The sequence below is a fragment of the Desarmillaria tabescens genome, assembly GCF_030435595.1.
Source record: "Desarmillaria tabescens strain CCBAS 213 chromosome Unknown EV420scaffold_48, whole genome shotgun sequence".
Taxonomy (NCBI): Eukaryota; Fungi; Basidiomycota; class Agaricomycetes; order Agaricales; family Physalacriaceae; genus Desarmillaria; species Desarmillaria tabescens.
Window position 1 is genome coordinate 254,355 of NW_026848347.1, and position 13,190 is coordinate 267,544.

The window sequence follows — 13,190 nt, forward strand, 5'->3', positions numbered from 1 at the left end:
TTTAGCGGCAGTCTTAGAGGCAGGTTTCTGCAGGTATTTTATGAGTTCGCTGTTGAAATGATAGACTGACATATACCTTTCTCTTCTTGCTAGCTTCGGCATCGCTAGCATCGTCCGCTTCGCCTGCCGATTCCTCATCCTGAAGAGACGGTCAATAGATGCTAGAGAAGGCCTGGGCGAGCGCCTACCTTTGCAGTAGCCTTCTGGGCCTTCTTTGAGACGGGCTTCTTAGCGGGAGCCTTCTTCTTGGGAGTGTCCTCAGGTTCTACCTCGCTATCATCACCGCCTTCAACGGCATCAACATCCTTGGAGAAGTCTTCGCCAGATTCCTCGTCGTCAGCCTAGTTCATAGGTTTAACAGGAGCATCTATTGTCGAGCGGCATATTTACCTTTTTCTTCGTTACCCGTTTCTTGGGAGGGGCCTTAGGCTTCGTTGCTCGTTTCTTCTTGGGCGCTTCCTCCTCTGCATCGTCGCCATCTGACTCCTCTTTCGCCTTCTGATAAGGACCCATTCAGGTGACATGGACCAGTCAAAGACGAAAGACGAACCTTGGTAGCACGTTTCTTCTTGGGCGGTTCCTCTTCATCCTCTTCTTCAGTTTCCTTGGCTTTCTGAAATTGGCGAGGTCAACGATGAGAAAATGAAGCATCGTCATCATAGCTACCTTGGGCGGTGCACGCTTCTTCTTAGGCTTCTCTTCAGCGTCTTCTTCCACATCTTCATCTGCTTTAGGCGCCTTCTACAAAAAGAATTCAGTCAGAATATGGCGAAGACAGCTTCCGCGCCACATACCTTGGCCCTAGGTGCCCTCGGCTTCTTGGGTTTTTCCTCGCCATCCTCTGCCTTCTTCTTGCCTCTAGCCTTCTTCGGTTTCTCCTCTTCCTCCTCCTCCTCAGGCTCTCCTTCAGGTTTCCTGGCCGTCTCCGGGATGTCTTCATCCGCAACTTGGCCATCTTCCCAGGCCTTATCGACCTTGGCTTGGTCTTCAGGTTTCATATCCTCGTAACCATCCACTTCAGATGCCTTCGAGAACTGTTCCTTAACGTTTGACAGGACTTTCTTCGTCACACATCCCCAGTGACGCCAGGCGCTGCGGTTAAGGGTGTGAGACGCGTCCGTTGATAGTGAGACAGCGCGACCTACAATGACTGTTTCCCTTGGAACTCTACAGTCGTGCCGAAACGCAACGTTCCTTTCGAGATGACATTCCCTGTACGCGATGGTTAGCTATGGAATCAACTTGAGCAGTTGGGGACCCACCAGCACAGGGCTTGGGACCTGCAACCATATCAACACTCAGCATGAAAGCGAGGAAACGGTAACGAAATCAAGTACCTTTACATTTAGCACGGTTGGATGAAGCATATTCCAGACGATATCCAGGCATGGTGGTGGAAAAAGGGAAAGAATCGATGAAGGTTTGAAAATTGACAGCTTTTGACTGTAATTGTTCAAAGTCCGCAAGGAACTGCACAGTACTGCCACCGCACTGACCACCAACCACCTGCCCATTGCCTTTGTTTCTCACAAGGCGGTGATAAACAAACACATTACAATCAAATTCTCTTGATGTTTCTCATGCATAAATGAATTCCCATATAATGGGAGGAATGAGCTGTTCACTACAAAAATTACTGTTCATATTTTATAATTTCGCCTGCGCTCGAATCTCAACTCAATTTACGGTTTTTGAGCGCTCGCAGGTTCCCACAGACCAACGAGGGAAAACCTCTGACTGCGGACGGAGGGAAAGACCCGAAATATTGGGACAAGTTTTGCATAAACTATACATTCCTCAATTGGATCTAGGCTCCACCGTCAGAATCCAGATTAATAGAAGAGAAAAGGGACGTAACGTTATCCTCTACGCCAAGTTCCAACCGTGCGCGCCTCTACCAATGAAATCACTACTTCAGCTCCCTCCAACCGGCAAAATATGCTTATCATCTCCGCGTTCTCCCAGCAATGTGAATTGTTTGTTGACTTGGCTTCTTGAGTATCATAAGCTTCCCAACCAAATTATACTGGTTCCCAATGGCCTTTACGTCCTTCTGTAGCGCCGATAATACCTTTCAGATATTCCAGTCTGCTCATACACCATCTGTAGCAATTGAACTACCAAGTAAAAATATTTGGGGCTGTGTCAAATCGGGAAGAAAGTCGCTGTAGAGGTGAATTGTCGATGCGGCCTCCCTTAAAATATAGGATATGAAATGGTAAGCGGGAGAGGCGAGAGAAAGCGGTACCATCTAATGTAAAGCGACTACGGGAGAGTACTGGTCGAAAGAGATTCTTCACTGCATAAGTATGTCCTGAATGTGTTCATCTGTAGGTCCCCGCTGCGGGAAATATATGAAGTAATGTTTTGAATGACTGGTTTGATTGATAGCAATATCGCTGTAGTAAGGCCAAATGACGGATAGTTGATTCTGCAGAAGTCCTGTAAGGAGAACACCATATTAGCATGTATCGGTGTGTCAAATTGGTCAAAGGCGCCGAGAACAAAGAAAATTCTTCGTGGGTTGCATTTGAGATGTTGCAAGTGAACTTGGTTCTGATCTTGATGCATCAAGCAGGTATACTCGAGGGGGAAGGAAGAAATAAAGAAGTCGTGGGGTTCATTGTGTCTAAAATACCGATGGGATTAAATGCGCGCCCACTCGCTTGGTGCAGGACCAGGTCAAGATTCAAGAAGGCGGCAGTCCAGTACCCTCTCTTGGAACATCCGGAACGAAGGCTAAAGACTTCTTGAAGCGACGGAGATTTCGCTCTACCTTCGACACCTACCTCTCACGGTCTATGAGGCATCGGTGGATTTTGATTGTACCTGGGAAGTGCAAAGCTGAAGGACGGCATCCTAATTAGGGTCTTTGAAAGGAATCGAAAAAGATATGGATAAGGCGGTCGAAACAGGTAGGTCCGAGTCATTTGAAGCTGTATATGTATAAATACACCTGGAACGTTGATTCATTGCTGTGGGAACTGAAGCTACCGTGAAACTGATTGCTCATGACGTTATCAGAAGTTGGTGTATTACTCACTGTAATACAATAGAACACTGAAGCAGGTGACTTCGTTGACAACGGAGCTGCTTGAATACTTACACGCAAATTGCTCACTCAGGGACATCAGAAAATGGCATAACGCGAAAAAACAACTTACACATTGGCTTGCTACCTAGTGCTGATAACTTTGATGGATTGGTTATTCGAACCAGGATCGAGCTTCGCGCGCGACCGCAATTGTTCATGTCAGGATAACGAACTGTGAGCTTGATACCAATCATCTCTTGAGCACTTTTTCAAGTATTTTATTCTCTGAAAGGAGCGTTGGTACCTAAAAATGGAGTTAATATGAAGCTTCAAAAGGAATGCGTCTTTCGACGACTCGAAGGATACCTCTGTCCTTCGATTCTTAGCTTGCATCATGATGTTCTATCTGTAGTTTCATGAAAGTTTCAGAAACAATCCCAAAACATGGAACGCCTGGTACATGGCGTATCCAACAATGCTTGACCTGAGACTTAGAAAAATGTCTTGGAGAGAAATGGTGTTACCGACGTGCGGGAGAAGGGTCGGTTGTTTCCGGTCCGGAATCCTGCACGTGCGGGCGCGTCGCCATTATTTGGATCTATTTAGAAAAACGATCACGTGCTGTTCAGACTATTTCGGAAACGGTGCAATATTCTGGACTTATCGTCACCCACCACCATTTTCTCTCATTATCTCCAGTCCTTCTCTTTACCAGTGGCTCGTAGCACTAAAAGGCGCGCAGATATCCAGCTATCATGTCCACAGTTCCTGTACGCTCTTTTCGTTTCTCTCGTCGTGAGTGTGAAGTGGCTGACCATCTTGTAAGGTACGGAGAACGTTGCGAACGACCCGCACGACCGCCAAGGATAACGAAAACGCCCATGCTCGTCCATCTCGAATTTCTTCTCGCGCGAAACCCCTTTCATCAGTTTCTCAAAACGTTGTCTTGAAGGCGAAGTCTATCGGTGACGCGAAGGAGGCCCCTGCTGGCAAGAGGAAACGTGAAGTTCTCACAGAGGTCACCTCACTCGTCACAAACAACGCCAGCCGACCAGTGAGGGAGAAAGGAAAGGATGCTGCATCCAAAAAGTTCGATGGTGTTGTCATCAGCAAAGCCAAACCTGCATCTCGCCAGCCTCTGCGAACGATCGCCTCAACAAGGCAGAACGTTGTCAAAGTTCACCATGACTTGGAGAACGTCAAAGAGGAGCCAGAAGTAGTCACAGTCCACGATGACCACGCCATGGTTATTTCCCCGCCCGTTGAGCGTACCCGCATCACTAGGCAAAAGAACCGCTCTTCTGCTCAGCCCAGTCGCATCCTACTGCATCCCAACGATGACGCGGAAGATCATCGGGTGGTTAAAAGACAGAGGACATCTTCTGAAGCGCCCGAAGTCCCCGTCGACACGCAGTCTGCAGAAGCTGAGATACAGAGGGACGAAGATGCGGAAGCCGACGGATTTGAAGATGTACCCTTCGAATTTGAGCCAGAAGCAGACCCCGATGGTAATGAGTGGGATGACTTGGACGCCGATGACGGGGATGATCCCCTGATGGTCAATGAGTATGTTGTTGAGATCTTCCAACACCTGAAGGATATCGAGGTAGGCCTATACCTTCTTGCTTTTATTCCTCAGCCTGACACGTTTCATAGGCTTTAACCATGCCCAATCCGAACTACATGCAAACACATAAAGAACTCTCATGGCGGATGCGTGGAATCCTTTTGGACTGGCTGATAAGCGTACATGCTCGATGCCGCCTCAACTCGGAGACGTTCCACCTCTGCACGAACATCATGGATCGCTTCATGTCACTGCGTGTCTGCTCCCTTGTAAAGTTCCAGCTAGTAGGTATAACGTGCATGTTCATTGCGGCCAAGTACGAAGAGACCTGTCGCACCTTCTGCTTCCGATTTCGTCACGCTCACAGACGGCACATACACCGAAGCGCAGATGTTCCAAGCTGAACGGTACATCTTGAAGACGTTGGACTACAACTTGAATCATCCCAATCCCATGCATTTCCTGAGGCGAATAAGCAAGGCCGACGATTTCAACGTTCGAGTCCGCACTTTGGGGAAGTACCTGTTGGAGATTGGATGCATGGAGTGGAGGTTGCTTGCGGCACCGCCGTCGTTATTGGCCGCTGCAGCAATGTGGTTGGCGCGGCTAGCGTTGCATATGGAAGATTGGGTCAGTCGATTTGATTTCCAATTTGTCGCATCACTGATAATGGTTACGTTAGACCCCTAATTTGGCGCATTACTCGACATACTCGCAGAGCGAAATCATACCAACGGCTAACCTGATGTTAAATTACATCCTTAAGCCTATCCGTCACGAGCAGTTCTACAAGAAGTTCGCTCGTAAACAAAACATGAAAGTAGGCATCATTTGTCGATCAGATTTAGTCAAATTTTGACAGCGCTACCATAGGCTAGTGTATACCTTCGAACTTGGGCATTGGATCGGTGGCCGGAAGGCTCGCAGGTCGAGCTGCAGGCAGTGCTACCCGAACTAAAAGCAGCAATCCGGGAACAGCGCGCGGCGGATGAACTCGCCAAAGAAGAGGCGGTCGTGAATGCACAACTACTTGCACGAAAGTCATAAGGATAATCCTTACTCGTTCCACCTGCGCTAGTAACCAACTTTATTACCGTTGTATGGCTTCCACTCTGGCATTCATTTTTGGCATTCCATACGGCGCATACCACCGCATCTAATCCCTATCAACGCGTTCAACTCCGACTATCTTATCCGTTTGCATCACTTCATGTCCTTGTCGCCAATAGGCCGTCTCTTCCTGTTCACGCTATCTTAGATCCGTTCGCTGTACTCTTCGCTGTGGGCTTGGCGTTGTTCCATATCTTTCATCTATGTATACCAGCACAGACCTTTCTGCCTCTCGACGTTGAATCCATTTTTTGCCTCACGCTCGATTTGTTTTTATTGGTAAATGTTGTCGACTCGTCTCCCTTCACGCCCAACCACCACCATCCATTGTAATATACATTGTCCACCTCTACCTCCTTTCCATGGGGCTTTCCTATGTATATCATAAAACCGTCAGTTAACATTATTCGTTACGTTTCTCATGCATCATCTGTGAATATAGTCTGAATCACGGTTTGACAGTGAATAATTCATTAGATTTGCGCTATCTACAACCGAGAGACCGTCATATGTCCATTTTATCTTCCTTCTCCCAGCCAGGGTTCTTCTGTAATATCACGAAACCTTCTAGTACATGGGCAAAAGGTATGAACTCCTCTGTTGCAAGCTCAGCACGCTCGATCGTTCCCAGCCGGACTGGCGTTTGGTGAGTCTGGAAGCCGGAGATTGTTCGGGGCTTTCCGGCTTGTCCGACGACATCGACAGCCTTGAAAAAGTGTCGGTGAAAGGATACGGTTACAAAAAATTGACAAAACATACCTGACCAACGCGAACCGTCACAGGAATACTGTTGAGTTCTTCGTCTAGTGTGATCAAGAATCGAGGATACATTGCGGGCGTGAGGAAGTACAACATCCAATGGTATTTGTCAAGAATAACTAATAGAAGGGTCAGCCTAGCACTTAATAAATAAACCTCACAAACAAACGTACATCCTTTCGAATCAGTGAATGCTGTCAGCGTAGCCAACAACCCAGCAACAGCAGGTCGACTCATAATACTCCGATCTGAGAAGAAGGGGTTGATGCCAATGGTCCCCTTGCCCATATGGACAAGACCCTGCGCTATCCGCACCATGAAGAGACAGTCGGGCTCTTTATGGTAATATCCAGCCAGCTGACGCAACATCTGGGCTAGACGAGCGTTGTTTGTGCCGGCGCCGACAAGACCCATCGCGAAGATAGCGTTAAGCGCAACCTGAAGGTCATTGTCGTGACTGTACTTTGAAAGGGTATCGAGGATGGGGAGCTGAGGATTTGATGCGCTGACAAGACCGATAGCGAGAGGGACGGCTTTTCGTATTGTTGGTTCGCCGTAATGCATCTGGAAGATGCGTAAGCGAAACATAGCTGAAGAAGAAAACAAGTTGATCCTACCAGATGGTTGAACTGTCTTAGTGACATTTCAGCACCAATATCTTCACCCATCGAGATGAGGGCAACACCGATAACAGCGAAGGCCTGGAAGGTATCATCAAGCTTCGTTTCTTCCTTTGTCTCTTCCTTGTTTTCCTTGTTATCGTCCTCCTTCTTCTCTTCCTTGACAGGTACAATGTGGTCGTCGCATTGATGAAGCATCCCCTGCACCTTGAGCACGTTTCCAGTTCCAGCGAAGGCACAGGCCTCGACAATGATCTGTGCGGTTTTGGACAACGGGTGATCAATAGCCTTAAGCGTTTCTATTGTTGCATCGGATTGATCTTGCAAGCCTATAAAAATGTTAGATGGAATATCGACAGAAGGCACAGGTAATGACTTACCAAGATACAGTAAACCTAGACCTAGTGCGAAGAATTTGCCCCATTTCTCATCTAATCCTTTGTCTTCCCTTTCGGCTCTCTCCATCAACGTCTGCAGGATGGTCCCGGTCAAGTCGCCATTCCCGCTGCCGACAAAGATAAATCCCAGAGATAATGCAGTAAGACTGGCAAGTTCCATAGTTGCAGTGTCGTCCGATATATGAGATTGCAACGAGTCCAGGATATCTTCTCGGTGTGACCCCACGTAGGCCATTCCGAGACCCATTATGGCGCTGGTTTTGAGGGATAGAGACTTGTTTTCCACGTACTCTCCGAGAAGAGCCATGGCAGCATCTGCTTCTGTTCGAATACCGCAGTTCAGAAGACCAGTGGCGAAAAGTGCGCCAGCCTGGAGAAAAAACATCAGCTTGATGGTTGCTGAGAAAACAAGAGTGTACCTTTATGTACTCCTCCGATGAATACGTGTACTTGTCAATATGAGTAAGGCCCATGTCTGTGTCCCATAGCAAACTCAGACCAAGGGAAGCAGCAGCGCTCATCATGCCTGTCACAACTCAGTACTTCCAATCATGAGACTTGTTACACGCTTACCGTGGTCTTTATTCTTGTAAATCCAGCTGTTGCCTTCTTCGGCCTCTACCATGAGCTTGTCGTTTCCAAAACCGGCATTAACGAATGCGTTAACAAACGTTCCGGCCAAGTTGGCACGAGCAGAATCCACATTAGGTTGGGCCCCAGGTCCTAATACAGAATTAGCACCGCCTAGTTACTATCACGCGTCTGGAGCTTACGCGTGTGTTCAAGATGCGTCTTGTAGACGTCCTCGAGACTTTTTGGATCTAAAACGCCGAGTTCTTTACCAAAGTCCCGGAAATGGGAGCTCAAACGGGTGTTGCTTAGACACTCTATAAGATCTTCAGGTAGTTCGTCCAAGTCGACATCATCACCCTCGCCCTCTTCACTGGATGGTTTAAGCCAGTCCAGAGGAACCTGGGCCCGCGCAAGGAGGAATGCCAGTTGTCGTTTCATTAGACTGCAATAGATTCAGGCACGACGCGTCAATGAGTGTAATAAGACAAGCGTACGGATTTCCTGGAGCATTAAAGTCTTCTCTCACAAGGATGGGGTCACCCAATCGAATTGCCAAAGCAAGAGCTTCAGGGAACTTGTGTTGTTGCACATATATAGTATGCGCCGTTTGCAGGAAAGAAGTGTCATCAGGTGGAGGGAGGAGGTTCACACACCTACGGACGGCAGATCAACAAGATATTACGAAGAAATGAAGATAAGACGCACCGAACCATGTATTGGCACACCCGTCCATAGGTATTGTCGTCCACCAGATCAGCAATCTGGTCCACGATTTCCAGCTCCTCCAAAAGATCGACAGCATCGGGCTCAGCGTTGTGGGCAAGGAGAAAAGTAGCACACTCTCTTCCAATAGCACGTAGCTGTTCAATAGTGCCAATGGGCTCTATCTTCTCCTTACCTTTCTCTGGCGGCTCAAGGTCTCCCTGCTCTTGTGCTACAAACTCTTCACCCAACTCGGCCGCAAGGTGGCGAACATATTCATGGCCCCATGTGCCTGGGTCGACGAGGGGAGAATCAGCTGGACGTAGAGAAGCTGAAAGAAGACGGTAGCGGAGGGTGCCTCGAGGTTGCGTGTCCGAATATGTCATAGCAAGAACAGACATAATGTCTGCGAACAAGCTCTGCGGATAGAAATCATTCAAATGGTGCGAAAGGGTACTGTAAAAAGCGCACCTTGTCCTCGGATGCAGGCCATGTATCATAAAGTTTTTGGAGTTCAGGATAATGTGGGCGAAGGAATTTGAGAGGTTTCGGGACAGATGTCATCGATGAAGTAGAAGTCCTGATGAGTGTCCTGAGCGTCTCCAAGGCTGGTCGATAGAGTTCGGTGTTCGATTCCTATATACTGAGTAAAATGACACGGACAGCCTAGCAATGAACCAATCGCACCTTCAACCGTTCAACAAGCATTTCCAGCTCAGTCCGCAGCTGAATGTCTTCTTCTGACTGCAAATTAAAATATCAGGACCTGTAAAGATACAGAGGATAAAAACGTACTAGCTCTTCACCTTCCTCCTCCTTCCCGTCCTTCAGTTTCGACGATCCTTCCTGCTTGTCCTTTTCACCATCTTTCTCATCCTTCTTCTTCTTCTGGGGATCTTCAGACGGTACGGGAATAGCAAAGTCTGTCGGGGCTGACATCGTAGTATGAAGGTGACAGGTAAGCTGATCGCTGGGGAACGCGACGCGCGTCCAGCATTTTTTTTCGCACGACCTATATATGGCAGAAAGACCCCTATCATAATCTTCTCGGACGACGGTCATGTCCTTCGCGTGGTCTACAGCCCGTCAAGCCCCAATTTTCTTCGATACACAGGATGGGTATCTATAACTGTACGATGACTTGATATTCTCTCAGATGCTACCTTCTTCTGTCAGCTGGCCACTTGAAAATACACTCTTCACGGCGCACACATCATTGCTGTATCTGACTTGAACTATTGCGAGGACCATATTGCTAGACGATCCCCATGGCCATACTTTCCCTCTTATTCAACTTGGGTGCTTGTAAAGATGACCGTGGCATCTTAGGCACGGAACACTTGTATCCTTACCCTGGAAGATACGCCCAATTCAAATAATGGAATGCTCTACTTGCATAACAACTGATATTCCAGACACTTCTCGAAAACCCTGACCCTGTATGGAACTATAGGAGGACGCGAGGTGCTGGAATGAGTAATACTGTCAGGCGCGCGGCGCCTGCGGGATCGAATCCGTTTTTCTCACAGAAGCATCAAGCTATAACCATATTCCATCACCAGAAGGTATACACATTCTATGGCAATGGATCCGCCTTCCCAGGCTGATCTTCACGTCGTCTTTCTACTTGCCAGGTCATTCCTCGGCAGCCTGCGAAAGGGAATCAAGGGATAGAAGCGTCCTTCCCAGCTCGTGGATGCTGACTCGGAGCCCTATACGTTTCATACAGCTACAAAATTGTCTTCTCTTCCGGTATAAGGCGGATACTTCGACGCACACACTTTCATCTTGAGATGGTGCATATATCATATACTTATTACACGGGATCCAAATGTACACATTCTACTACAGGCAGTCTATCACGGGGTTGGCGCAAGCAGAGCCACAGAAGCGCATGCAGCAGAGCACCTGGATACAGGCGTAAGCGTGAGGATGATCATAAGAATGGAACCACCTACGTTCCGAGTCCAGAGTTGCAGGCAACGATCGCAGCAGGTGCAGCAGGTGCTGCGACCGTCCCAAACGTGAATCCAGCAGCTGCATAGCACGCAACAGCTAGGACATTACAGCCTACATGTCTCCATCAGACCACGCCCCCAGCTAGCGTATTCGTACCCACCAGTTTGGCATATACCATAGGCGATAGGGCCTGCATGGGCTTGAGGCGCAAGGGCCAGAGATGTGACGAGGAATGCTAAGACGGGAGAAAGGCGCATCTTATAAGTTGCCTGAATATCGAAGAGATGGGGGGTGTTAGCTTCGTGGTCTCGTTACTCGATGGCTTATATATGAACGGAGCCTCGTGTTCCTGCGCTTTCTGTATCGCCTCAAGGACTTGAAGATATAAATAACATTGCTAAGTATGCAGCAGCACTGCGGGATCGAATTCAGTACCAGTACTTTCACAGAAGCACAAAGCTGCAACAGAAACCTCGAGCATGCCGAGGCTGACGTTGATGGACGGCACCACCTTTGAATGGTGTGGGAATGCGCATGTACCTGTCAAGGCAGTGAGAGGATCAATATCAATCTTCGACTCGATTCTTGTCACTTCACGCAAAACGCATTGCATACGCGTGTCTTGATTGCGGCCTGACATACAACTGCAAGTAAGTCTCGCAATGCAGTTCGAGTTACTTCAACGTTGCGAATCTTGTATGACATTGTTCCCGTAGGATTGATACGCGAAAGAAACATCCCGGTGCTCATCTAGCGTAATGGATTGAGGGATGTGGATTAGATGTGCTTGTAGGTGGGGAAGGATTTGATGTAGGCGTTGCTATGAGGCTAAGCGTGCCATGAGGCAACAACAATGTTACTATGAACGGTCGAATTTCCGACCATTCGAGCACCCAGTCAAAAGTCTGTAAGTCTATGACATCCACAGGTACGAGTCGATCCGTAGACACCTGTAGGTCTGTAGAGAGATCTGTGAAGTGATGAACTTGCCTAAGTTTATAGAAATCTAATAAGTTAACCCTCGGACTCATAACCTTGGTTCGACTTGGCAAAAAATTGTTTATCAGTGCCCAAGTTAAGCTACGGAAGGGACACGAGAATGTAAGAAGAAATATATGACATAGACTAAGAGAGTGAGGCAAGAAATCGTTGATTTCTTGGGTTTGGGGTGAGAGAAAACAGCTTCGAGGTACGAGCTAGTCGAGCGGAGGAAGAACCGGCAACGAAAAGTTGTACTGGAGGGAAAGGAAGCCGGAAGCTCAGACTTGCGTAGTGGTAGAAGCTGAAATCTCAGGTGTTCAGGATACCTGGAACCTGGACAGCTGAGAAAAGTAGCTGCCGCGTCAAACCAGGCACAACCCAAACACAGAAGGGAGTAGGTGGGCGGGTCAAAGAAAGAGAGCGAGGAGAGCTGATGAAGCGACTTGGAAGAAGCAGCGAGTGAAAATACACGAGCGCAGAACAGCTCGAAGAGATCGCGTTGCTTGGCAAATGGCCCTTCGCCAAACAATTGGGGAAATACGATCACGCGTTGGGCGAAGGGCATTGATGCTCGTTCTTCTCTGGGCTTAACTTGGCCTATCACAAGTTTTGACGTGAGGCACGAACGGCTCAAAACTTGTGGGGCAGCTTGGTAAATCTCCCGGGCACCTGGGCCGATGTTGAGATCGTTGAGAGGTACATAGCTCGCAGATGTAAGTACTCCTAGGTGGCGCGGCGAATAGCAAGGCTCCGGCTAAATCCGAACGTCCCTCAACCTCTTACTGTCGTGACATCCGATGCCTTGTTAGTCGCGTCCACTGGCTGCTGTCGCTCGTCTCGTTGATTCCTTGTAGGCGCTGCCTTGGCCATGTTCACGATACCGGTACCTTGTATCACAGATTACGCCTATGAACGAATACCTGCCTCCCTTGCATTCATACACGCATGACATCGACTATTTAGCAGGTAATTCGTTTCCTTGAGAGGCTTGTGGGCTTGTGGGCCAAAAGAAAGCGAGGTCGCAGGGCGGCTAGACGATGAGGACTACACGTAGACGAAGCGATGATGTGAGAGAAAGGGATTCGGATTCTCGGAAGCGAGTGGACGGGAATCACGTGGTGTCAACGCGTCTTTGGCATTTGCTGCTTCCACTCCTGTCCTGCCACTTCTAACTCCTCTTTCCTAGTTCTTGAATGTGAAGCTTGTGTGAGCACAAGGATGAAGAAGGTGATGCGGTATACTATCGCCTCACGAAAGCAGAGGTAAGCTCGTTGGAGCTGTTCGTCACGCCAGGAGAGGCCGCAGGAAGCTTCTGTGAAAGACCACTCCATTTTCATATTCATCAATCGGTGAGACTAGTTGAATTCTTTCCATTATAATGATCACTGATGAGAATTCGGTACACCATAGCGCGAACCTGTGTAGTACGGACTCTCCTTAACTTCCTTCTCAGGGACATGACAACTAAAATAAAATCCTCATCATCG

General features: G+C 48.2%; 5 protein-coding genes across 5 annotated transcripts; 1 reads left to right on the forward strand and 4 right to left on the reverse strand.

Annotated features, from left to right (window-relative positions):
- Positions 1-758: 758 nt before the first annotated feature.
- EV420DRAFT_1276935 (zf-PARP-domain-containing protein) lies at positions 759-1,389 on the reverse strand (the record flags this gene model as incomplete). The annotated part of the gene is made up of 4 exons (XM_060467991.1): positions 759-1,092; positions 1,146-1,212; positions 1,263-1,280; positions 1,338-1,389. The coding sequence occupies 4 exons, from the start codon at positions 1,387-1,389 to the stop codon at positions 759-761; spliced, it is 471 nt and encodes a 156-aa protein (XP_060325684.1).
- Positions 1,390-3,789: 2,400 nt separating this feature from the next.
- EV420DRAFT_1622599 (g2/mitotic-specific cyclin cdc13) lies at positions 3,790-5,648 on the forward strand (the record flags this gene model as incomplete). Its single annotated transcript, XM_060475821.1, has 6 exons — positions 3,790-3,804; positions 3,861-4,640; positions 4,691-4,931; positions 4,969-5,231; positions 5,284-5,421; positions 5,475-5,648. The coding sequence occupies 6 exons, from the start codon at positions 3,790-3,792 to the stop codon at positions 5,646-5,648; spliced, it is 1,611 nt and encodes a 536-aa protein (XP_060325685.1).
- A 283-nt stretch (positions 5,649-5,931) lies between these two features.
- Positions 5,932-9,742, reverse strand: EV420DRAFT_914475 (armadillo-type protein). The gene is made up of 13 exons (XM_060483969.1): positions 9,559-9,742; positions 9,451-9,507; positions 9,235-9,399; positions 8,767-9,182; positions 8,556-8,714; positions 8,262-8,503; positions 8,062-8,211; positions 7,908-8,014; positions 7,471-7,858; positions 7,088-7,419; positions 6,644-7,034; positions 6,471-6,589; positions 5,932-6,417 (listed from the first exon to the last, which is right to left on the reverse strand). Exons 1-13 carry the CDS (start codon positions 9,700-9,702, stop codon positions 6,217-6,219), a joined length of 2,871 nt encoding a protein of 956 aa, XP_060325686.1. The 5' UTR covers positions 9,703-9,742; the 3' UTR covers positions 5,932-6,216.
- Positions 9,743-10,345: 603 nt separating this feature from the next.
- EV420DRAFT_914577 (uncharacterized protein) lies at positions 10,346-11,226 on the reverse strand. The gene is made up of 3 exons (XM_060483970.1): positions 10,883-11,226; positions 10,722-10,833; positions 10,346-10,671 (listed from the first exon to the last, which is right to left on the reverse strand). Exons 1-3 carry the CDS (start codon positions 10,977-10,979, stop codon positions 10,623-10,625), a joined length of 258 nt encoding a protein of 85 aa, XP_060325687.1. The 5' UTR covers positions 10,980-11,226; the 3' UTR covers positions 10,346-10,622.
- Positions 11,227-11,296: 70 nt separating this feature from the next.
- Positions 11,297-12,452, reverse strand: EV420DRAFT_1571484 (uncharacterized protein; the record flags this gene model as incomplete). Its single annotated transcript, XM_060474322.1, has 4 exons — positions 12,351-12,452; positions 11,759-11,792; positions 11,439-11,694; positions 11,297-11,372 (listed from the first exon to the last, which is right to left on the reverse strand). Coding segments are annotated over exons 1-3 (311 nt in total), but the record flags the coding sequence as incomplete, so codon positions are not given.
- Between the last annotated feature and the right edge of the window lie 738 nt (positions 12,453-13,190).

Coding starts and splice junctions, on each gene's coding strand:
- EV420DRAFT_914577 (XM_060483970.1), bottom strand. CDS start 10,979: ATGCGCCTTTCTCCCGTCTTAGCATTCCTCGTCACATCTCTGGCCCTT. Junction 10,834..10,882: donor CTATGGTATATGCCAAACTG/GTGGGTACGAAT, acceptor GGAGACATGTAG/GCTGTAATGTCCTAGCTGTT. Junction 10,672..10,721: donor TGCAACTCTGGACTCGGAAC/GTAGGTGGTTCC, acceptor GCCTGTATCCAG/GTGCTCTGCTGCATGCGCTT.
- EV420DRAFT_914475 (XM_060483969.1), bottom strand. CDS start 9,702: ATGTCAGCCCCGACAGACTTTGCTATTCCCGTACCGTCTGAAGATCCC. Junction 7,859..7,907: donor CATCGGAGGAGTACATAAAG/GTACACTCTTGT, acceptor TTTTTTCTCCAG/GCTGGCGCACTTTTCGCCAC. Junction 7,035..7,087: donor TAAGACAGTTCAACCATCTG/GTAGGATCAACT, acceptor CGCATCTTCCAG/ATGCATTACGGCGAACCAAC.